This window comes from Salvelinus namaycush, chromosome 33 (assembly GCF_016432855.1).
Source record: "Salvelinus namaycush isolate Seneca chromosome 33, SaNama_1.0, whole genome shotgun sequence".
In the NCBI taxonomy this organism is placed as follows: Eukaryota; Metazoa; Chordata; class Actinopteri; order Salmoniformes; family Salmonidae; genus Salvelinus; species Salvelinus namaycush.
Window position 1 is genome coordinate 25,385,080 of NC_052339.1, and position 26,365 is coordinate 25,411,444.

General features: G+C 42.2%; 1 protein-coding gene across 1 annotated transcript in view; it reads left to right on the plus strand.

The window, feature by feature from the left end:
- The window catches only part of hs6st1b (heparan sulfate 6-O-sulfotransferase 1b), a 97,309-nt gene extending 87,135 nt beyond the window's left edge, over positions 1-10,174 (plus strand). The window contains exon 2 of the mRNA XM_038973259.1: positions 7,394-10,174. Within this exon, the coding sequence (XP_038829187.1) occupies positions 7,394-8,105 (712 nt within the window). The 3' untranslated portion in view covers positions 8,106-10,174. The remainder of the gene's footprint in view (positions 1-7,393) is intronic.
- Positions 10,175-26,365: the final 16,191 nt, after the last annotated feature.

A 26,365-nucleotide genomic window follows, 5' to 3' on the forward strand; every position in this document is an offset into this window, starting at 1 on the left:
TGTGTGTCTCTGTCTCGCTGTGTGTCTCTGTCTCGCTGTGTGTCTCTGTCTCGCTGTGTGTCTCTGTCTCGCTGTGTGTCTCTGTCTCGCTGTGTGTCTCTGTCTCGCTGTGTGTCTCTGTCTCGCTGTGTGTCTCTGTCTCGCTGTGTGTCTCTGTCTCGCTGTGTGTCTCTCTCTGTGTGTGTCTCTCTCTGTTTCTCTCTGTCTCTCGGTATCTCTCTCTGTCTCTCGGTCTCTCTCTCTGTCTCTCTGTCTCTCTCTCGCTGTATCTCTCTCGGTCTCTCTCTCTCGTTATCTCTCTCTCTCTCGGTCTCTCTCTCTCTCTCTCGGTCTCGCTCTCGGTCTCTCTCTCTCTCGCTCTCTCAAATTCAAGCTGCTTTATTGGCATGAAAAGCATTGTCAATATTGCCAAAGCAACAATGTAAACAATATACATTGTAATAAAATTGTAAACAATAACAAATAATAATATAAAATGGTGGTAAATGATAATACAAAATTAATACAAAAATAACAACAATATAGTAGAAATGTAATAAATATGAAAAGCCAAACATGGAAAATGAAACTATAACTAACTGTCATCTTCACCATTACATCAGTACTACAACTACCATCATCATTACTACTACCATCACCATCATTAAACTGCTATCATTACCATCACCACCCATACCACTACTGTTTGGAATGATTAATAACAATAATAATAACAATAATAATAACAATAATAATAACAATAGTAATAATAAGTAAGTTACTGTTTACTATGCAGATGTTATTATTCGGTGTCCCTCAGGCAAATACATATTTGGCTGCAAGAGGAGCCATTGCTCCTTTGCCCATGAGTATTTTTAGTTTTTCCTCTGAGTTTAATAAGTTAAAATGTGGAATAAATGTAGTCTTTTCTGTGAATAATGAATCTCTTGGTGAGGAATATTTATCACAGTAAAGGAGAAAGTGCATCTCTGTTTCTACCTCCCTGTCGTGCAGTGACCACATACACGCTCCTCTTTGGGTAGCCATGTCTTTTTATGTCTGCCGGTTTCTATTGCCAATTTGGTGTTCACTCAGCCTGTACTTGGTAAGGATCTGTCTCTGCTTCGTATCTCTGACAGAGTAGAGATAATCAGCCAATTCATATTCTCTGTTTAGGGTCAGATAGCAATTTAGTCGGCTTTGGGATTTTGTTTCGTTTTTCCAATGTTGTAAATATGAGTCCTTTGATTGGTTCATGATTTTGTTTATTTGAATGATTTCTTTTGAAGCAGTGCTGGTGTCAGCTTGGTTGGTTAGGTCCAACACCAGCTGACTGAGAGGGCTTGTTTCTGGGCTCAGCTCTTGGGTTTGAAGTGCTTTAAATTGCAGACTTGAATTTAGATGTAGCCAAAAAAAGTTTAATGATCTTTTCTGTATTTTCATTACTACTGGAAAGCGGCACAATTCTGCCCTACATGCATTAGTTGGTGTATATCTCTGTACTTGTAGAATTTTACGACAGAATTCTGCATGTAGGGCTTCAATTGGATGTTTGTCCCACATTTTAAAGTCCAGTTTATTGAATGGCCCCCAAACCTCACTTCCGTAAAGAGCTATTGGTAGGATTACACTGTCAAATATTTTGGTGTTGATATTGAATAATTTCATTTTTATTGCATACAATGCTCTGCAGGCTTTTTCTTTGAGTGCGTTCACTGCCATATTAAAGTTTCCTGATGCAGATATGGTCAGACCAAGGTATGTGTACTTTTTTGTATGTTCAATTATGGTGTTGTTCAGGGTGAATTTATATTTGTGTTTCTGACATCTGTTTTTTGGGGGGAAATCATGATTTATGTTGTTTTGTTTTTTTTACTGCCAGGGCCCAATTATGATAATATTGCTATAGAATATTACGGTTCTGTTGAAGACCTTCTTTGGTTGGTGATAGAAGTACCAAGTCATCAACATATAGCATCAGATAGAATCAAATGCTTTTTTAACCTCTCTTGGGCACGTGAGACGTTAGCGTCCCACCTCTTCAACAGCCAGTGAAACTGCTGGGCGCCAAATTCAAATACAGAAATACTCATTATAAAAATTCAGAAAACAAAACATATTTTACATAGGTTTAAAGATGAACTTCTTGTGAATCCAACCACGGTGTCAGATTTTAAAAATGCTTTACGGCGAAAGCATACCTTACGATTATTTGAGAACATAGCCCACTAGACAAGTCATTACAAACAGTAACCAGCCAAGTAGAACAGTTACACAAGTCAGAAATAGAGATAAAATTAATCCCTTACCTTTGATGATCTTCATATGGTTGCACTCAGCAGACATTCATTTACTCAATAAATGTTACTTTTGTTCGATAAAGTCTCTTTATATCCAAAAACCTCCGTTTTGTTCGCGCGTTTTCTTCAGTAATCCTCAGGCTCAAAAAATCTAAATTGTATCCGTAAAGTTCATAGAAACATGTCAAATGATGTTTATATTCAATCCTCAGGTTGTTTTTAGCCTAAATAATTGATAATATTTCAACCGGACAATAACGTCGTCAATTTAAAAGGTAAACAAGAAAGGCACTCTCTCGGTCTCGCGCATGAAAAAGCTCTGTGACACTTTAGGGTCCACTCGTTCAGACTGCTCTAACTTCTTCATTTTTCAGAATACAAGCCTGAAACAATTTCTAAAGACTGTTGACATCTAGTGGAGTGCATAGAAACTGCAATTTGAGTCCTAAGTCAATGGATACTGTAATGGCATTGAATAGAAAACGACAAAAAAAAAAAAAAAACTACTTCCTGAATGGATTTTTGCCTGCCAAATCAGTTCTGTTATACTCACAGACACTATTTTAACAGTTTTGGAAACTTTGGAGTGTTTTCTATCCAAAATCTACCAGTTATATGCATATCATATCTTCTGGGCCCGAGAAGCAGGCATTTCATCCAAAATTCCGAATGCTGCCCGATACCCTAGAGAAATTAAAGTCAATAAAGCAAGCAAAGATTTTGCCCTCTTTTTTTGGTGGACGTGTTTATTAATGAGTGTCTGCTAGCATGTTTGTTAGAGGATTGTTTGACTACTACTAGCACATAAGAACCTATGAGTCGGTGTTACCTAATTATAAGTTGCGAACGTCCATAAAGATGCCAGAATTAAGATATGACGTTATTGTTTTTAAACTACGACATGGATGTTGCGCGAATAAGTCAGCACAATCTACTTTTTCAAATTGCTGGCGTCTTGAAGATAAAACGGGGATCATGTGTACGCTTCTAATGACCATAAACAAATAGTAACACAGCAATGTACAATAAGGCCAACTTTGCTATCTGATGAATGAACTACATGACCAAACAAAAAGTATGAACACCTGCTTGTCCAACATCTCATTCCAAAATAATGGTCGCTGCTTTAATAGCCTCCACTCTTCTGGGAAGGCTTTCCACTAGATGTTGGAACATTGCTGCGGGGACTTGCTTCCATTCAGCCACAATAGCCTTAGTGAGGTCGGGCACTGATGTGGGGCAATTAGGCCTGGCTCACAGTCGGTGTTCCAATTCATCCCAAAGGTGTTCGATGGGGTTGAGGTTAGGGCTTTGTGCAGGCCAGTAAAATTCTTTCACACCGATCTCGACAAACCATTTCTGTATGGACCTCTCTTTGTGCACGGGGGCATTGTCTTGCTGAAACAGGAAAAGGCCTTCCCCAAACTGTTGCCACAAAGTAGGAAGCACAGAATCGTCTAGAATGTCATTGTACGCTGTAGTGTTAAGATTTCCCTTCACTGGAACTAAGCCCAAACCATGGAAAATAGCCCCATACCATAATTCCCCCTCCACCAAACTTTAAGGTTGGAAATATGCATTGGGGCAGGTAGCGTTCTCCTTGCATCCCCCAAACCCAGATTAGTCCATCCAGATGGTGAAGCGTGATTCATCACTCTAGAGAACAAGTTTCCACTGCTCCAGAGTCCAATGGCGGCGAGCTTTACACCACTTCAGCCGACGGTTAGCATCATGGTGATCTTAGTCTTGTGTGCGGCTGCTCGGCCATGGAAACCCATTTCACGAAGCTCCCGACAAACAGTTCTTGTCCAGAGGTAGTTTAGAACTCAGTAGTGAGTGTTGCACCTGAGGACAGACTTTTTTTTTACACGGTACGCGCTTCAGCACTCAGCGATCCCGTTCTGAGCTTGTGGCCTACCACTTTGCGGCTGAGCCGTTGTTGCTCCTAGAAGTTTCCACAGCACTTAGTTGACCGGCGCAGCTCTAGCAGGGCAGAAATTTGACCAACTGTCTTGTTGGAAAGGTGGCATCCAATGACGGTGCCACGTTGAAAGTCACGGAACTCTTCAAGTACGGAACATTCTACTGCCAATGTTTGTCTATGGAGATTGCATGCCTGTGCACCACCTGTCAGCAACGGGTGTGGCTGAAATAACCAAATCCACTAATAGTGTTTAAGAAAATAGGGGCCTACTTATTTTATTTGGATAGTCCCCTAAATATATTCTGTAGATGCTACAACTATCACCTGCCCTCTGTTGATATGCAACGACTGGGTTAAGGTTAGGGATGAATATATTTCAGTACTCACTGACTCAGGAAGGCTTTTAAACCAAATCTATCCCTGTATGTGACTTCATTGACATTTACTGTATAACTAATTAATACATGTTCTCAGTGATTCAACGTGACATTCTATGAATACTGCCAGTGGGGGCGTCAGGTACCCCAGTGGTTAAGAGCGTTGGGCCAGTAACCGAATGGTCACTGGTTCAAATCCCCCAGCTGACTAGGTGACAAATCTGTAGATGTGCCCAGGAGCAAGGCACTTATTGCTCCTGTAAGTTGCTCTGGATAAGAGCGTCTGCAAAATGAATGGGATGTAAATCAAGTGGCATTGTTATGACATCCTCCTAACTAGTGCTGTGCTGTATACAGGTGCTGGATGTGCAGTGATGGCTGGCGCTTTTGTGGTTAATACTCCCTGTTCTGTGTTTAAAACTCATCTTGTGAGCCGCTGTCATGTTTTTGCAATAACAATCTCGTGGAAAATTGTGATCATTATTGCTATCCCATTAGAATAGCACAGTCAGCATTTCCGGCTGATACATTCTGCCAGTGTGGGGCCCATCCATCAACAGTGGTGCAGAGTTGCCGTGTGTGTGTGTGTGTGTCCCCTGAGTGAATGAGAGCTTGTGTGTGTGTGTGTGTGTGTGTGTGTGTGTGTGTGTGTGTGTGTGTGTGTGTGTGTGTGTGTGTGTGTGTGTGCAAGAGCTAGAGAGACACACACACTCAAATACAACAGCTTTGTGTTTAGTGAAAACTCTTAGAGAAAAAGGGATCAGACACCAAGAGAAACTCCCAGTATTATAATGGATGGGTGTATTAGCAGGCTGCATCCATCTTGTCAGCTTTGTAACAGAGCCGCTCTATGCTAGGCTGGGTCGGGAAGCTCTCTCTCTCACCTTCCCACTCCCTCTCTCACCCCCCCACTCCCTCTCTCACCCCCCCACTCCCTCTCTCATCCCCCCACTCCCTCTCTCACGTTCTCCCTCTCTCACCCCCCACTCCCTCTCTCACCCCCCCACTCCCTCTCTCACCCTCCTTCTCTACCCCCCACTCCCTCTCTCACCCACCACTCCCTCTCTCACGTTCTCCCCCCTCTACCCACTGATTCCAGGCCCATCATATCTCATTCTGTCAGGTGTGCTGGTGTAGTGAAGGCCCCCCAGAGGGTGGATCCTGCCGTGTCGTACTCTCCAACTCGCTTGCGATGTTGACTGAGCTGAGCGCTAATTTGTAATGAGATCAGAACTCCCACATGTAACCCACCTCCAGACTTCATTTCTCCCCAATCCAGCTCAGCTATTCATCAAAAAACTGCTCTTATTCCCCCCTCGTGTTAGTTCCCTCTCCTATATTGTCTAGTCATAGCAGGGGGCCTGGCAGGGACGTGAGGTGGGATGCTAAATGCTACTTTCACTTCAGAGGCTTTTGTTTTGTGCATCTCTATGCTAAAGGGAATGAACTACTTTAAACTAAGTTAACAGTTCTTGTGTTTCCCAACATGGGAATGTCATCTTATCCTCACCCGAATCCCTCTAGTTACACAATAATTTGTTTCCCGAGAATCCCAAATACCCCAAAGGCCTAGAATTCCAAACTGGAAGTCTTGAACCATGACTACTACACTGATACTTGACAGGGGTGGGCGTGACTGGACTCTGAGAGACAATAAGAAGAGTAATTGTCCCAAAGTAACCCTTCAAAGTCTTTTTGACCTGCACCTGTCAAAATGCCTCAGAGTGGAGGGAAAATAGAAAAAGGGGCCCCTCTTCTCCCCATCTCAGTTACCTGGCACAAAATGGTTGCCTTGTTGCCTCACTGTCTCTCTCAAAATACAGCCAGGGGTGGAAACAAAGAAGCGGTTGGCTCTACTGTTGATTTGAATTTCACTTGGCATCACTGTCCCCACTGTCTCTGTTTAAAGGTTGTGTTATGACCCCGCCAATGGAGATAAGAGTGTAGGGATCACTCTGAATCATTATCGGACCCTCTCTCCGGCTCTCTAACTCAAATCATATTACCAGGATCTGTTTTGGAAAAGCAATGACCCTCTGCTGTTTCTCCACAGTCAGATTGAATTTCAATGTACAGGCCAGACAGTGGAGTCTAATGGTTGGAATACTGAAGTGGTTTGTTCATCTGGTATGTAACGGGGAATAGAGTTATGCAGGCGGGGGTATGGATGGTGAGGTCATGGTTGGCCAACAGAAATCCATACGTAGACTGCCCCCTGCAGCTGGAATGCATTTCCCGTTGTCTGGCTGCAGTGCAGTAGAATAACACGGCGAGGTCAGGCCTCTTTACACGACAGGTATTTCTGATTACACAGATGCAGAGGAATGTTTTTTTCTCTCTGGAGATGATTATGCTTCAATCCAGGTCTCTGGTCTGGACCCCATCGTAGTCCCTGAGGTCTGGAATGTTAGCGACGATCCGGTTAAGCTCCAACGATAATGTCCCCAAAAAATCAAAACAGCCGTCAATGTCAACATTCACAGCAGTGATTTGTGATGACACAAAGTACACCTGATTCTTCAATGTCTTTTTCCCCCCATAGAGTATATGTATACTATATATTTCACAGGTGTGCTCTTCACAATTCACTTCGGTCTTTGACAAAACTTCAAGTGGTCTGTAGAATACTTACGGAGATCTTATGTGGTCACTGTTGATCCTTCAAGGCTTCCATAGTTCATCTCATGTTGAGTAAAGCTAGCAAAACCAGATTTGATCATGCTAACATGGTCAGTCATCAGTCATTTTACATGTTTTGTATGATATCACTGTATTGATATTTTCATGAAGTGGTTTTCCTCTGTGTTTTGCAGGAAGTTCTACTACATCACCCTGCTGAGGGACCCTGTGTCACGCTACCTGAGTGAGTGGCGCCACGTGCAGCGCGGCGCCACCTGGAAGACGTCCCTCCACATGTGCGACGGGCGCACGCCCACGCCCGAGGAGCTGCCGCCCTGCTACGAGGGTACGGACTGGTCAGGCTGCACCCTGCAACAGTTCATGGACTGCCCCTACAACCTGGCCAACAACCGGCAGGTGCGCATGCTCGCCGACCTCAGCCTGGTGGGCTGCTACAACCTCTCCACGGTGCCCGATAAGCGGCGCTCGCAACTTCTCCTGGAGTCGGCCAAGAAGAACCTGCGCGACATGGCCTTCTTCGGTCTGACGGAGTATCAGCGCAAGACGCAGTTCCTGTTCGAGCGCACCTTCCGACTGCGCTTCATCCGCCCCTTTGTGCAGTACAACAGCACGCGGGCGGCTGGAGTGGACTTGGACAACGACACGGTGGCGCGCATCGAGGAGCTCAACGACCTGGACATGCAGCTGTACGACTACGCCCGCGACCTCTTCCAGCAGCGCTACCAGTACACTCGGCAGCTGGAAAGACGTGCGCATCGCCTGGCGCTTCGGAGTCACGGGCTGGACCCCCGGGATTTGTTCAGAGAGGAGGGTGGTGTGGGGGGCGAGGGGACAGCCAGGCTGCCCACAGAGGACTACATGAACCACATAATTAACAGGTGGTAGCCCCTATCCCATCCCACCCCAACCACCCACTTTCCTGACCTCCCCATTGTCTGGTATGGTGAGGTTGCATCAGAGTGAATGTTTAGGAAAGGTGAGATTTGGCACTTGTGGCTCGGGAGGAAGAAAGTTGCAGAGGATTTGGTGCTGCAGTGGCTTACCTACGGACTTTGCATGAGGCAAGCTGTGGGTTGCGAACCAGATGATATCACTTCCAGCTATGTGGAGAGGTCAGATCTTTGATTGGAAGCCCATGATATACCTGAGTCACGGGGCTTTGTGATTGGAAGCCCATGATATACCTGAGTCACGGGGCTTTGTGATTGGAAGCCCATGATAAACCTGAGTCACACTCTGGAGTTATGGGAGCAACAACTGTCTCTACTCAGATTCCCAATGGAGCAAAATAAAAATGACAGATAATTCCTTTACAAAGTAAACAAACTTGTTTTACTTTCCGTTCTATGTCTTGGCCCATCAGAATAACATATGTGCTTAATATGTTGTTGTAAGGAATTGCAAAGCAGTGAGATGGGAGATTACCTGTACTGGACATTTCCGACGAGCCATCTTTTTATTTATTAAATTGCTTTCTGATCATTTGAAATACATATTTTTCCAATGTGAGAGACTTTGGCTCGGCTTGATATACAGTTTGACACTTGTAAGTTATAAAAGTCATGATGGTGACTTTAAAAAAATCTGTCATAACATACTCATCCATTTGCTGAAAGGTTACTAACATTTGCTATCAAAGTTTAGAGCTGTATCTTAATAGAAATTATGGATTTTTGTAAAGATTTTTTTTTACACTTGTATGTTTTTACCATTTTGTCAATGTCGTGTGAAGAGGCCAGTCTCTTTGGTTCCGATGTATTTTCATTTGCCCGTTGTACTGTGATCTGTACACTAAAGGAGATGTACAGAATTGAATGAGAAGGCAAAGGTTTGTTCAGGAACATTTCTGACCACAACCTCCATACAACAATGGATGCTCAACAGGAGACCGACCGAGGGTCTCGCACTGAAGGGGAAACAGGAAACACTGTCTAATTACTTGTACAAAATAAAACTTCTGTGAGTGTGTGCATGTGTGTAAGTGTGTGTATTGTAAGTGTGTGTGCGCGTCCATTAGTTTCTGAGCTTTCATGCTCAATTCATTTCCTTCTGATTGGGATCAAATGTGTCACCTAAAACCAGAACTACAATACACGGGTATAATGGATGGATTATCCATTGAGTTTGCCATGCTCCTCAAGATGTGCATCTGTTGGGGCATTATAAAACAATGTAAAAACATACAACAGGTTCCATACTAAAGGGGTGAAGAATGCACAGCCACTTGTCAACCATAAGCTCTTTTTGTTAATAATACAATGTTTATGTAAACTGGAATATGATGATCCCCTGGTAAACAGTGTTTAATTAACATTCTAACAGAATGTGTCTGGACATGATATAACCCTCATCAATCAATACTGGTGTATATGGAACCTTCATAACTATCCTATTTAAAATTAAATTCCCAAAGTCCCCCATCCAACATCAACAAACTGTAGTCCCACAGGCATAGCCAGTACTAAAAACAGACCCAAGACTAATTGCTTGGGGAGTGTTAAGATGCTAATGCATTATTATTAAGGAAATTTGGACCAGTGTGTGCAGATCCTGCGAATGCCTGTCTTTTCATCAAGAACAGAATGTTTGTTTTAGTGACGACTACTTACATGATGTCCAATCCTCTCCGGGGCGGAGGTATAATGATTGGTAGCAGGAGACTTCTCTAATGCAAAGTATTTTTTATCTTACTTGAGAAAGATAGCTTTGGGGAAGATGGATTACGAAGCTATGGATTAGACAAATCGTTACAGAATGAAATGTGTGTGCGTGCAGTCGTGTGAGATAAAGAGAAAGCAAAATAATGAGAGAACAAGAGAATTTAGTGAAGTGGGACATTTCTAAATGGGCTCTGGTCTGGTTTTACCCATATTGTATTATTGCTGTGAGTATTTCTGTTCTTCAAGCAGATTGGATCTTCTATTCAACAATAAAAAATAAGATATTTCTTTGTATTTGAGTCTCTGCTCTTATTCCTCTTGTCATCCATTGTTTGTTGTCCTGTGCATTTGTTGTATTTGTCGTTTGTTTTCTGTCTTGTTTGTACTCAGAATGGAGCAGACAGCATCCAGAAAACTGCACAGCACGTTGCCATGGACAGATAGACGTGGAGGGGAATAGACGTGGAGGGGAGGGCCCCCCCACGATAGCAAGTGAAATCACATAAACTATAACATCATTTTTTTTATTACAGGAAGTTAGCTTTCAAATGACTTTCTCTTAACCTCATGGCAAAATGTGTATAATAGCAGGAAATTAGCTCAGGGATTCTTGAAAGTCAGGACAATCCTTGTCTGGCTGGGAAACTTTTATGACAATTTTTTTTGTAGTAAAAATTTTTTTTTAGCATTATTTGAGCTTAAAATGTACCTTTTTTAGGGGAATTTTTATAAGAAAAAAATACTTTTTTGAATACTTTAAATGTTATTCATTTCCATGTTGGATGCCAATTTCAAACTCCAAAAAGTGTTTAAATTCTGAAAACTGGCAATGGATATTAACTGGGAAATTATCATAAGTAGGTTCTTGCAATAGCCCTCTGTGACTTTCTAAAGAATATTTCTCAAAACTTTGATTCCTAAAAGTAAAGTGACCAGATTTCTGATATGAAAACCGGGGACATTTCCAGTTTGGCAGTCAATATACCATTAAAATATCCAATGTTATTATCTATGAAATAAAAAAAGGGGGACAATTCCGGTTTCATGTATTGAATCTAACAGGCACAATGATAGAAAGGGAAAACAACTATATTACAGAAACCCTACAGACAAGACAGAACTGTCTGATCTGAACAGCCATTCAGTGGTCCTGGTAGAACATGAGCAAAACTGAAAAAACAGACAATAGTCTATGTGAAATACTGAACAACATCATAAAGAAATAAGATGATGAGATTGGTAACGACATAATATACTTATACCAACCTAATCTGTATTTTTCTGAGAAGAATGTATCTTCTTCAGGATTGCTCTGTCTTTGGCCAGCTTCTCCATGAACTCCTGGCAGGGGAGGTTGAAGTTTGTCTTCACAATAAGCATGGCCTTGGTCAGAACAGTGAACCCATTTCTTGCTGCTGTCCATATATCATTAATTTGGGAGAACACTCTCTCGACTGGTGCATTACTTCCAGGTAACCACATGACAACAGACGCTAATCTAGCCAGGTTAGTGTGTGGGATGTCATTCTCTTTAAAGTGTGTAACCACCGTGCTCCATATCTGACTAAGCGTTGTCTCCAGATGTTTTCCATTCTTCAAGAGATCCCCCCTTTAGGAACTCTTGCAGGCCAGTAACCTCGTCAAACAATGCATCCTCATTGATGGTCACATTGGGGCATTTTTCCTGCAGTGTGGCTGCTGCCTTCTGGATCTCTTCACGCAGAGGTTGCCTTTTTAAAAGGAGAAAATGTAAATATTTTAGATTATCTGTGTGCTTTCCCCAATGCTTGCAAGAAGTTCACAGCCGTAGTGAAGAATGATTGGGATGTTTTGAGAAAGCTCTCTTTAGACATTGCTCCATTTTCCTCTAGCTCTCTCAGAAGTCCTGTGACCGAAACTGGAATGAAGTTGTCATCACGTCTTGCAGTCAATTTTGCCTCAACGTTTCTCAGAATTGCAGCTGACTCCACAGCACAGCAGTCCTGGCCTTCAAGCATCTTGATCGTGTCACTGAATACGGTCAGGTTTCCATGGACAAAGGCCAGCCAAAGTTCAGTCAGTGGATCTTCGAACATTGTTCTCAGGACAACAGGGCATTTGTCTTCAGAAAGAAAGAAGGATTTCAATGGCACATACATTTTCAGCACTTTCTAGAGCAGGGAGCATGGACAGCCAGCGAACATTTCTGTGTCCTAAAATGTTATGGTACTCCTGGCCAACAAACTCACAAAAGCCCTTCAGTCTTTCTACTCTGACGGTGAAAATATGAAAATATCTTTGTGAGCAGATACTCAACATCAAGGGGAATCATATCCAAATATGTTCTGGCCATGTTATTTTTGTATTTATTTAACCTTTATTTAACCAGGTAGGCTAGTTGAGAACAAGTTCCCATTTACAACTGAGACCTGGCCAAGAATAAAGCAAAGCAGTTCGACATATACAACACAGAGTTACACATGGAAAAAACAAACATACAGTCAATAATACAGTAGAAAAAATCTATATACAGTGTGTGCAAATGAGGTAAGATAAGGGAGGTAAGGCAATAAATAGGCCATGGTGGCGAAGTAATTACAATATCCCAATTAAACCCTGGAGTGATTGATGCGCAGAAGATGAATGTGCAAGTAGAGATACTAGGGTGCAAAGGAGCAAGATAAGTAAATACAGTATGGGGATGAGATAGTTGGATGGGCTATATTACAGATGGGCTATGTACAGGTGCAGTGATCTGTGAGCTGCTCTGACAGCTGGTGCTTAATACTAGTGAGGGAGAAATGAGTCTCCAGCTTCAGAGATTTTTGCAGTTCGTTCCAGTCATTGGCAGCAGAGAACTGGAAGGAGAGGCGGCGAAAGGAAGAATTGGCTTTGGGGATGACCAGTGAGATATACCTGCTGGAGCCCGTGCTACGGGTGGGTGCTGCTATGGTGACCAGTGAGCTGATAAGGCGGGGCTTTACCTAGCAGAGACTTGTAGATTACCTGGAGCCAGTGGGTTTGGCGACGAGTATGAAGCGAGGGCCAGCCAACGAGAGCGTACAGTGGGTACAATGGTGGGTAGTATATGGGGCTTTGGTGACAAAACAGATGGCACTGTTATAGACTGCATCCAATTTGTTGAGTAGAGTGTTGGAGGCTATTTTGTAAATTACATCGCCGAAGTCGAGGATCGGTAGGATGGTCAGTTTTACGAGGGTATGTTTGGCAGCATGAGTGAAGGATGCTTTGTTGCGAAGTAGGAAGCCGATTCTAGATTTCATTTTGGATTGGAGATACTTAATGTGAGTATGGAAGGAGGGTTTACAGTCTAACCAGACACCTAGGTATTTGTAGTTGTCCACATATTCTGGGTCAGAACCGTCCAGAGTAGTGATGCTGGACGGGCGGGCAGGTGCAGGCAGAGATCGGTTGAAGAGCATGCATTTAGTTTTACTTGCATTTAGGAGCAGTTGGAGGCAACGGAAGGAGAGTTGAATGGCATTGAAGCTCGTCTGAAGGTTGGACACAGTGTCCAAAAAAGGGCCAGAAGTATACAGAATTGTGTCATCTGCGTAGAGGTGGATCAGAGAATCACCAGCAGCAAGAGCGTCATCATTGATGTATACAGAGAAGAGAGTCGGCCTGAGAATTGAACCCTGTGGCACCCCCATAGAGACTGCCAGAGGTCCAGACAACAGGCCCTCCGATTTGACACACTGAACTCTATCAGAGAAGTAGTTGGTGAACCAGGCGAGGCAGTCATTTGAGAAACCAAGGCTGTTTAGTCTTCCGATACGAATGTGGTGATTGACAGAGTCGAAAGCCTTGGCCAGGTTGATGAATACGGCTGCACAGTAATGTCTCTTATCGATGGCGGTTATGATATCGTTTAGGACCTTGAGCGTGGCTGAGGTGCACCCATGACCAGCTCTGAACCCAGATTGCATAGCGGAGAAGGTATGGTAATCTGTTTGTTAACTTGGCTTTCGAAGACCTTAGAAAGGCAGGGTAGGATAGATATAGGTCTGTAGCAGTTTGGGTCTAGAGTGTCTCCCCCTTTGAAGAGGGGGATGATCGCGGCAGCTTTCCAATCTTTGGGAATCTCAGACGATACGAAAGAGAGGTTGAACAGGTTAGTAATAGGGGTTGCAACAATTTCTGCAAATAATTTTAATGATGTGGGCAGGACAACCTAAGCCAGTCCTTCTCAAATAGTGGAGCGCGCCAGGCGGGGCGCGTGTGACCCCGGGGAACATGCCTTTTTTTGCCGCAGGGAGTAGGGATATGAAGTGCAGACAACAAACCCTTAAGAGACACCATGGAAAAATATTTAACAGGGATGAAAAGAAAGGCGGAGAGAGACGGAGATAATGAGACAAACGTAAGTCTCCCAAAAGCTAAGACGAGGAAATATGACGACGCGTATGTAGCGCTTGGCTTCACTGTGACTACGGTGGGAGACGAGGAAAGACCGGTGTGTTTACTGTGTCTAAAAATGTTGGCAGCGGACAGCATAAAGCCAAATAAATTAAGATGTCACTTAAAGACATTACACCCCAATCACGCTGATAAGCCGCTTGAGTTTTTTTCAGCGAAAACGTGCCGAATATTGCCAACAATTGTCCCACTTTGTGAATGCTACTTCAGTAAACCAGCGAGCACTGTTAGCATCATATAAGGTGGCGTACCAAATTGCTCAGTGCAAAAAAAAACACTCCATAGCAGAGGAGCTGATACTACCTGCATCATTAGACATGGTCTCTGTCATGCTGGATGACGCAAGTGCTGCAAAAATAAAAACTATCTGTCTGTCCAATGACACTGTCGCCAGACGTATAAATGACATTGCTAATGATCTTAAAGAACTGCTGGTAGATAATCTCAAAGACAAACGTTTTGCCTTACAGTTCGTTGAAGCAACTGACAGCAACAAGGACTGTTTGTTTATCGCTTATGTACGTTTTGACATGACAAACTCCCTGTGTGAGGATCTACTTTTTTGTAAATATGTCAGAGACAGAGCCACAGCTGAAGAGCTATTCAAAATGCTGGACTGCTTCCTGACTGAGAATGGGCTAAAGTGGGAGAACTGCATTGGTGTTTGCAGTGATGGTGCACAGACCATGGCAGGGATGAGAAAAGGACTTTGGGCACTCATCAAGAAGGCCTCACCTAATGCTGAGTGGTCTTGTATGTCTTCCATTTCCTAATAATTGCTCCCACAGTTGATTTCTTCAAACCAAGCTGCTTACCTATTGCAGATTCAGTCTTCCCAGCCTGGTGCAGGTCTACAATTTTGTTTCTGGTGTCCTTTGACAGCTCTTTGGTCTTGGCCATAGTGGAGTTTGGAGTGTGACTGTTTGAGGTTGTGGACAGGTGTCTTTTATACTGATAACAAGTTCAAACAGGTGCCATTAATACAGGTAACGAGTGGAGGACAGAGGAGCCTCTTAAAGAAGAAGTTACAGGTCTGTGAGAGCCAGAAATCTTGCTTGTTTGTAGGTGACCAAATACTTATTTTCCACCATAATTTGCAAATAAATTCATTAAAAATCCTACAATGTGATTTTCTGGAAATTGTTTTCTCATTTTGTCTGTCATAGTTGAAGTGTACCTATGATGAAAATTACAGGCCTCTCTCATCTTTTTAAGTGGGAGAACTTGCACAATTGGTGGCTGACTAAATACTTTTTTGCCCCACTGTATGACCTCGCAGAAAAATTTTGTGATGAGAACTTCGTGGCAAAACTGGCCTACCCGAGTGACATATTTGGAAACCTAAATGAACTAAATCTACAGCTTCAAGGGAAAGATAAACACCTCCCTCAGGTCACAGACAAGATCAGCTCTTTCACTCGAAAGCTTGAAATGTGGGGCAGGCGACTTGATGAAGGAAATACTGATTCATTCGAGAACCTGCATGAATTTGTTGACACTACTGACTATGATGCCACCTCAGTGATTCCATATATTAAGGAGCATATTTCATCACTGATGGGATTCTTTAAAAAGTACTTCCCTGAAAACAGTTCCCAATATGACTGGTTGAGAGAACCTTTCAATGCACCAGCTCCAACTGGTTTCAGCTCTGCAGAGGAGGACCAGTTCATTGATATGACGTCTGACTCCACATTGAGACTGAGGTTCACATCACAGACACTGAGTGAATTCTGGCTGAGTGTAGAGAGGCAGTATCCACTCTTAGGGCAGAGGGCCATGGGCATTCTTCTTCCTTTTGCAACATCTTATCTTTGTGAGACTGGCTTCTCTGCTGTTGCTGCACTGAAGACCAAGTACAGGTCCCAGCTAAACATTGAGCAGGAGCTGAGAGTTGCAGTATCATGCTTCAAACCCCGCTTCGAAAAGCTGTGCTCTGCAAAACGTGCTCATTGTAGCCATTTATCCTGACTTCCTCATTTTGATTTTTAAAAAATCAGCACAAATTGTTTTATTCATTTTTGTTTTATAGGTCAAAGTGTTTCATATATTGTGCTCCTGAGTTAATGTTGCTGATCAATTTGAATTTATTATTATTTATTGATTATATTTTATTTTATTTTTCAGTATCAAATGGTCAAAAAATGTTTACAGTTTAAATAAGGCTTGAATTTTTTTTTTTTTTTCAGGCAAATTGATGCACTTTAAGTCTTTTCTGTTACAGACTAAAAAACAATGTTAATAAAGTTATTCTTTGTTGTAAGTTGATCTATATTTCTTTCTTTTTTCTTTTTTTGTTTTCTTTAATGTTAATAAGGATACAATGTTATGCAGAGGTGTACTTATAACAATTTTATAGACTAATTATACTATTTACAGTCGCAGCGGAGAGTTGGGGGCGAGAAATGTTTACTTCTCCCTGGGGGGGGGGGCGTAACAGAAAATAATTGAGAAGCACTGACCTAAGCCAATCACCTCCTGCTGCAGAGCCTTTTTAACTTTGGTATGGATATTGACCCTCCCCAAAATATTCAGTCCTCCAAAGTTGGTATTGGTGTTGTCGGCAGAGAATGCCACAACTTTGTATTGCAGGTTACATATTGGGATGACCACCAGGATCTCAGCTGCAATTTCCTCTGCTGTTTCTCCTTTCAATTCAACAAAATCAAGCAGTTTTGTTTCCACAGATGTGCTGCCATCATATATCTTACTCACTACGGCGTCACATTTTGTTCTAGCACATGTAAACTTTGGCTCATAAACCTTCCGTGTCAGTTGTGCTGTGCAGTCCATAGATCTGTAACTATGATTGTGTCGCATAGTGTGGTATGGAAAGACACCTTCCTGCACAGCTAAATCATATTCTTCTTGGGAAGGCTCTACCTTCTTGAAGAATGTGATGACCGAGGGCATACCAACACGGCCAATCAGAGGCTTTATGCTTTTTCGTCTGTTGATGTTTTACCACTGCCGTTCTTCCCCCGCTGCCAATTGTAAAAATAGGAATTACAAAGATTGCTGTGAACCATTCTATCATCTTGACCTGAGCGTATAAATCCATATTCTCTCATGTGGCCATTAAAATGGCATTTTCCGTTTCTTGGAAAGAGGCATTGTACCTCCTCTGTCTGCTCTTCTTCACTCTCCTTGTGTCACTCTTCTTACTCTCTTAACTTTTTCTTCTCCAATCTCTCTCCTCTTTTCTTCACTCGTCTTCCTTCTCTTTCTTCCTTTCCTTCTCTTCACCTTTCCACCTCACTCTTCCACACTCTCCTCGCTTCACTCTTTTTACTCCCTTAATCTTTCCTTCTTCTTCTCCAATCTTAAATAATAAATAGTACACTATTAGATAAAATACTTTGGTTAACAGATTCCCATTGCTTGCCTCATTTTTGTATTTTATCTCAAAAACATTGTTTGGAACAATAAATTGGCGGGCTCTGTAATCATATCTTTATCGTTCCTCTATCTCATTCATTCATCCAGTCTTCCTCCTCTCCTTCCTCTCCACTCTAACAGAAAACATTAACATAATGTTATCCATAAAAATTTCAAAATATATTTTCACACTACTTATTACAATGCCAAACCATTAAAAATGTAATCTACAAATAAATATTCTCAATTAATTGTGCATTCATTTAATATAATAATATTTTCAAAATAGCCCATCCAACGCATGTGAACATTTTTTAACCTAGCTACCACGACAGTAGCTAGCTAGCTAGATAACTAACTTAGTCAACATAGCTAACGTTAGATAGCATAACATATTTAAAACCTTTTAGAGCAGATAACCTATCTATATAATAAATTGTGACATAACATTGCTAGCTAGTATCTCAAACGATTGTAACTTACCTGGCTTGAAAAGACGTTTGTAGTGATGTTGTGGATTCACTTTGACACTTACTAGCTTCTGGCCATGTTTCCGCAGCAGTTTTCTCTAAAACTAGCGCAAGCAAGTAGTTAGTAGAAGAAGAGTGAATGAAGCTGCTTTAACAAGCAGCCCCCTCTGTTGGCCAAAACAAGCACAACGCGATAGTGAAGTCAACCGGTAGGCTCTGCTGCCTGGTCTTTCTTGCCATGTAAAATATTATTTCACTCTCTGGTCTGTTTTTAATGCACAGTTAAAAATGGGGACATTTCCGGGGACAGCTACAGTTGGGGACAGGCCACCAAAAACGGGGACTGTCCCCGGAAAACGGGGACGTCTGGTCACCCTACCTAAAACATGTCCGTCAGATTTGTCTAAAATCCTGAATTAATCAAAAATGAGCAGGGTCAGCTATAACATAAGGACCCCTTATTCATGTCCTCATTACATGTATTGCAACAAGACCTCATGGTCTGCAAAGTTCTCTACTTCCTGATAGATTTAAACACACCATATTGGACTCGCCATGGTCACAACCATAAATTGTCAACACCATCTGTCTGAGATTAAAATAAAATAAATTGCTTCACTTGAATGAAGAACATTTTATTTTTGTCAAACTCCAGCACATTTTGTCTAACGTCAACTCCGTAAGTGTTGAAGATCTGATAGAATGCTTGTTTTTATTGGGGATTTTCTATATTTTACACATGTTTGTTTTGAACTTCTATTGTTAGAGGAAAACATGTCTGTTTTGAGTATCTGTTGTCAACTCTGTAAGTAGCTTGTCACCTCCGTCACCAATATTCTGAAAAAATGTTGTAACTGTTCTGCAACATATGCTTAATCAATTAAAGGGGCAATCAGCAGTTGCTGCATTCATTTTTGGACTTTTAATATGTACTCATTGATTCTTGAAGAATATTACTTTTAAATGCCTCGTGAGTTTAGTTCAACTGTTCTACCCTGTCAGAACCCAAAATATAAGCTTGTTTTCCTCCAATGTTTGTAAACAAAGTATGTAAAGAAATGCTATATACCCACAAAACATGGTTAAAACTATACTTTTGATATCATGGATGGTCAATCCTTGCATTCATAGCGGTGTTATTAAATTTGAAAGGGAAACAATTTCTCCAGCCTCATCCCTCAGCTTTTTACCGAACCAGGGGTGGGGAGACCGCTGTGTTATTGTATCTACTGCTGATTTACGCTTCAAACTATTTGCTGTGCAAGACCTAAGGGATAATGTTTGCTTTATAAATGTTTTATCTTCTAAATCGATGAAAACATGTCAAAATGCTAACGTAATTAGCTCTGGAGCATGTAATTGTGCTATAAAACAAAAATAAGTTGAGATTTGTATTACATATTTCAGTAATCTGTTAGAATTAAACAATCAAGGCCTTTCAACAGTTGTTGGAAAATAATTTAAAAAAATGAAATATGTTTTATAGTGTCTGACGAGTTTACATAACTCCAGTGGGTTGCGTTTTATGAAGAAATGAATAAATAGGTTTCCTTTGCATGGTGGGATAGCTCTTTGGTCTATCAAAGTATACATTTCAAATGATGTTAATATTAAGACATATTTTGGGGGGGGAAAGTTGACATGGAAAGTTTTTCAAGAATCCCTGAGCTCCTAAACATCCATTTTCTCTGTCCCTTAATGAATAATGTTGCTACTGTTTACCATCTGTGACTTTATTCCTAGTTATATGTACATATCTACATCAATTATCTTGTACCCCTGCACATCGACTTGGTACTGGTACCAGTACTGTTACTCATTGTGTATATGTTATTATTTTAATGTTGTGTTGAACTGCTTCGTTAATGTTGTTTTATTGTCACTATTTCCTTTGAGGGGCTACATTTTCTTTTTCACTCTGCGTTGTTGAGAAAGGGCTCGTAAGTAAGCATTTCACGGTAAAGTCTACACCTGTTGTATTCGGCACATTTGATTTGATTTGTTAGACCTTGTGACCAGATTTAAATTAAATCATCCAAGCAAGAAACATAGCAGACAGAATCACTCTGGCCTTCGCCATTGGTCATCTAGGCTCATTACACCCCTGCTTACTGTGGCAAAGTAATTAAGTAAAAATACTTTAAAGTACTGCTTTAGTAGTTATTTGTGGTGTTTACTTTACTATTTGTATTTTTTACTTCACTACATTCCTAAAGAAAAAGCTACTTTTTACTCCAAATGTTTTCCCTAATACCCAAAAGTACTCGTTACATGTTGACTGCTTAGCAGGACAGAAAATTGTCCAATTCACACACTTATCAAGAGAACATTCCCGTGTCATCCCTGCTGCCTATGGTCTGGTGTACTCACTAAGCACAAATACTTTGTTTGAAAATGATGTCTTAGTGTTGAGGTGTGCCGCTGGATATCCATACATTTAAAAAACGACAATTGTGCCATCTGGTTTGCTTAATATAAGGAATTTTAAATGATTCATACTTTTACTCTTGATACTGAAGTATATTTTAGCAATTACATATTACTTTTGATACTTAAGTATATTTAAAACCAAAACTTTTAGACTTTCACCCAGTAAAGTACTACTTGAGTAACTTTCACCTCTACTTGAGTCATTTTCTATTAAGGTATCTTTAGTTTTACTCAAGTATGACAATTGGGTACTTTTTCCACCACTAAGTTAACTAACACTTTGGCTTAATGAATAATGAGTTAAGGAGTTAATGAATGACTTGCTGTCGGTTGAGAACAGGGCTGTACAGTGTTTTCTGCAAGAAGTCAGGAAACGTTTTGAGAATGTTAAGCAAGTGCACAGTCCTGTTGGGTTTGAACAAGCGGCAGTGGAAACGGAGAGGGAATTGGGATTATGACGGTCTCCCTGTCCCTGCGGAGCGAGTCAAACAGATGGCAACAGCTGGCCAGGTTTAACCTGGGGGTGAAATCTGCTTGAGTTGAGCTCCACATGAGGTACCGCTGAGAGCATACCAAGGTCACACTCAATCACCCAGTATATATCATTACTCTCTACAGAGAGCATTATTGTATTAACAATGTATTAAAGAACTGACGCAAGACACGAGACAGCACCACATTAGCCATTCTCTTGGAATACTGGTTGCGTGTTGATGTGTTTGAACATACAGTAGAGCAAACCACTTTGGGTAATCTCTAGGTGAAATGAACAGTCCTAACACAGTACTTTCTGGTGTAAACATGATTTTGATAACATGTATGTTTACGTTGTATGTTTATCATATGTAGTGATTAAGGGATCCGTTGGATTTTTCAAATTGACTGTTGAAACATTACTTGAATGTGTTTCCTTCGTGCTCACTTACCTCACAATTTCAGTTCCATCTTTCAAGGATCCTGTTTTTGTTACCAAACCACCTAGCCTACATTATGTGTATCCACTATATATAAGGTATTACTTTCGGGGCTTCAAGCTTAACGTCGGAGACCTGTTTACAGCTGAAGCGTATATATCTCAGGAGCCACGTAGGAGCATGAACATGTGTCCACAAACACAACCAGGTGCACTTGTCACTATAACTGACCTTAAACCCAGACATCATGAATTAACTGAATAACAAGTCTTTCTGATGATATACTGAAGACGCTGTTGGGTTGTTTCATGTTTGAATCACAATGAATAAGTCAGAGCTCAGCTGGTGGCTGTGTCTGGAGAGAACTCCAAAGAAAGACTCCATCAAAACATTGCAATGAAAGATGAGTCGATTTGGCAGAGAAAGAGAGAGGCTGAGGAAATAGCTGGAGGATTGGCCGTAGAGTATTGTGCATTTTTTGGTTTACTCAAGAAATGAGTAAACCTTGTGCTTCTCATCACCTTTAAAATGTGTAAGTTGCACAAGACCATACATTCGCAACTGCCTAACCCAATTACAGTGTGACAAATGGGGACAGAATTTAATTGACAGAGCTATTCATTTATGTGAGATAAAACAGGCTTACATTGTATAGAGCTCTGAGATCAAAAGACCACCTCAAAACTAAGACTGTTGTTATATAACTCAAACTATTTCTCTCTTTGGTTTCCCGTAATGAGTGAACCATGGAGTGATCTCTTGCAAACCATTCAATTAATTGACTCAAACACATCAAACCAACTGAGTGATATTTATATAGTTGAGCATTATAAGTATTTATTTACAAAACAAAAGTTTTGTGAGGTGAGATAAGGTGATATCGCCAAAACTTTTCACTGATCCGTGAGTGGATGTTGAATTAATATTGCCTCCCGAGTGGCACAGCGGTCTAAGGCACTGCATCTCAGTGCAAGAGGAATCACTACAGTCTCTAATTCGAATCCAGGCTGTATCACATCCGGGCGTGATCGGAAATCCCATAGGGCGGTGCACAATTGGCCCAGTGTCGTCCGGGTTTGGCCCAGGGTAGGCCGTCATTGTAAATAAGAATTTGTTCTTAACTGACTTGCCTAGTTTAATAATGCTTAAATAAAAATATTTTTAAAATGTAATGGAATTCAAAAATTAGCTATCAAAGATTAGGCTCTGTCTCCATCTGCTGGTTATAAGCTGCCAATCCACTACTCCCCTTGTGTTGATATTGAATGGCATTTTCTTTTTAGTAGGTTTAAGTAAAACTGAGGCAACACATATAATGCTGTATTTCTTGTAATAAGCATGTATAAACATTAAGGTTCATATTATAATCTATTTCTATGTTGTAATTTTTCAATGTTTATAATGGATTAAAAAAAGAAACGTCCCTTTTTCAGGACCCTGTCTTTCAAAGATAATTCGTAAAAATCCAAATAACTTCACAGATCTTCATTGTAAAAGGTTTAAACACTGTTTCCCATGCTTGTTCATTGAACCATAAACAATTAATGAACATGCACCTGTGGAATGGTCGTTAAGACACTAACAGCTTACAGACAGTATGCAATTAAGGTCACAGTTATGAAAACTTAGGACACTAAAGAGGCCTTTCTACTGACTCTGAAAAACACCAAAAGAAAGATGCCCAGAGTCCCTGCTCATCTGCGTGAACGTGCCTTAGGCATGCTGCAAGGAGGCATGAGGACTGCAGATGTGGCCAGGGCAATAAATTGCAATATCCGTACTGTGAGACGCCATAAGACAGCGCTACAGAGAGACAGGACAATCTACTGATCATCCTCGCAGTGGCAGACCACGTGTAACAACACCTGCACAGGATTGTTACATCCGAACGTCACACCTGCGGGACAGGTACAGGATGGCAACAACAACTGCCCGAGTTACACCAAGAACGCACAATCCCTCTATCAGTGCTCAGACTGTCCGCAATAGCCTGAGAGAGGCTGGACTTAGGGCTTGTAGGTCTGTTGTAAGGCAGGTCCTCATCAGACATCACTGGCAACAACGTCGCCTATGGACAAAAACCAATCGTCGCTGGACCAGACAGGACTGGCAAAAAGTGCTCTTCACTGACAAGTCGCGGTTTTGTCTCACCAGGGGTGATGGTCGGATTCGCGTTTATCGTCGAAGGAATGAGCGTTACACGAGGCCTGTACTCTGGAGCGGGATCGATTTGGAGGTGGAGGGTCCGTCGTGGTCTGGGGCAGTGTGTCACAGCATAATCGGACTGAGCTTGTTGTCATTGCAGGCAATCTTAACGCTGTGCGTTACAGGGAAGACATCCTCCTCCCTCATGTGGTACCCTTCCTGCATTCTCATCCTGACATGACCCTCCAGCATGACAATGCCACCAGCCATATTGGTCATTCTGTGCGTGATTTCCTGCAAGACAGGAATGTCAGTGTTCTGCCATGGCCAGCGAAGAACCCGGATCTCAATCCCATTGAGCACGTCTGGGACCTGTTGGATCGGAGGGTGAGGGCTAGGGCCATTCCCCCCAGAAATGTCCGGGAACTTGCAGGTGCCTTGGTGGAAGAGTGGGGTAACATCTCACAGCAAGAACTGGCACATCTGGTGCAGTCCATGAGGAGGAGATGCACTGCAGTACTTAATGCAGCTGGTGGCCACACCAGATACTGACTGTTACTTTTGATTTTTACACCCCCTTTGTTCAGGGACACATTATTCCATTTCTGTTAGTCACATGTCTTTGGAACTTGTTCAGTTTATGTCTCAGTTGTTGAATCTTGTTATGTTCATACAAATATTTACACATGTTAGGTTTTCTGAAAATAAACGCAGTTGACAGTGAGAGGACGTTTATTTTTTGGCTGAGTTTATAACCGCCTAAACTGTATCTTATGTATCATCATCATCATCATCTTCCTGCTGTGTGCTTTCCCTCAAGGCTTTATGAAGTCTGATCCAGAACACCTCCTGGTCATGATCCTTCTTGGGCAACAACGAGTATGTTTTCCGACGCACCATCTTGCGTAACTGAGTGTAAGGGGAGAGACAGTCTGTCATCTCTTCGAGAAACATCAACAGAAGAACATCGTTCTCCTCACACAGAAATCTCAGACTGGCCAACTGGAGGTCCAGAATGCACCACTCGCTGGGGAGAAATTCTCGGGTCACCACGCAGGGCGTGCTTCGGGCGTTGTAGATGGCTGCTTCAATCTTCTCTAGGATAGCCGTGCCCGGGCGGAAATTGCAGTGGTGCAGGTACAGTCAGAATGGAGCTGATCCCAAAATAGTCCCTTCTAGACAAGCTACCAGCTCCCTCATCACCCACGACTCATCCTTGGAGCTGTAGGAGATGAAGGCGTCGTACTGGTAGTCACCTTTCCCCGCTGCCTTACGCCTCGAAGGCGAGTCTGCAGGAGGAGCAGGTAACTGATGTCAAATTTGGTATTGTGCCAAATCTCCACCAGGGCCATGGTAGCGTACTTTGTTTGTTTGTTCTTGTACATAACTGTTCTGTACTTTGTCATGTATTTGTACGTTTTATGTGGACCCCAGGAAGAGTAGCTGCTGCATGTGCAGTATCTAATGGACCCCAGGAAGAGTAGCTGCTGCATATACAGTATCTAATGGACCCCAGGAAGAGTAGCTGCTCCATGTATAGTATCTAATGGACCCCAGGAAGAGTAGCTGCTGCATATACAGTATCTAATGGACCCCAGGAAGAGTAGCTGCTCCATGTATAGTATCTAATGGACCCCAGGAAGAGTAGCTGCTGCATGTACAGTATCTAATGGACCCCAGGAAGAGTAGCTGCTCCATGTGCAGTATCTAATGGACCCCAGGAAGAGTAGCTGCTGCATATACAGTATCTAATGGACCCCAGGAAGAGTAGCTGCTGCATGTACAGTATCTAATGGACCCCAGGAAGAGTAGCTGCTGCGTGTACAGTATCTAATGGACCCCAGGAAGAGTAGCTGCTCCATGTGCAGTATCTAATGGACCCCAGGAAGAGTAGCTGCTGCATGTGCAGTATCTAATGGACCCCAGGAAGAGTAGCTGCTCCATGTACAGTATCTAATGGACCCCAGGAAGAGTAGCTGCTGCATGTGCAGTATCTAATGGACCCCAGGAAGAGTAGCTGCTGCATGTACAGTATCTAATGGACCTCAGGAAGAGTAGCTGCTGCATGTACAGTATCTAATGGACCCCAGGAAGAGTAGCTGCTGCATATACAGTATCTAATGGACCTCAGGAAGAGTAGCTGCTGCATGTACAGTATCTAATGGACCCCAGGAAGAGTAGCTGCTGCATGTGCAGTATCTAATGGACCCCAGGAAGAGTAGCTGCTGCATATACAGTATCTAATGGACCCCAGGAAGAGTAGCTGCTGCATGTACAGTATCTAATGGACCCCAGGAAGAGTAGCTGCTGCATGTACAGTATCTAATGGACCCCAGGAAGAGTAGATGCTGCATGTACAGTATCTAATGGACCCCAGGAAGAGTAGCTGCTCCATGTGCAGTATCTAATGGACCCCAGGAAGAGTAGCTGCTGCATGTACAGTATCTAATGGATGCCAGGAAGAGTAGCTGCTGCATATACAGTATCTAATGGACCCCAGGAAGAGTAGCTGCTGCATGTACAGTATCTAATGGACCCCAGGAAGAGTAGCTGCTGCATGTACAGTATCTAATGGATGCCAGGAAGAGTAGCTGCTGCATATACAGTATCTAATGGACCCCAGGAAGAGTAGCTGCTGCATGTGCAGTATCTAATGGACCCCAGGAAGAGTAGCTGCTGCATGTACAGTATCTAATGGACCCCAGGAAGAGTAGCTGCTGCATGTACAG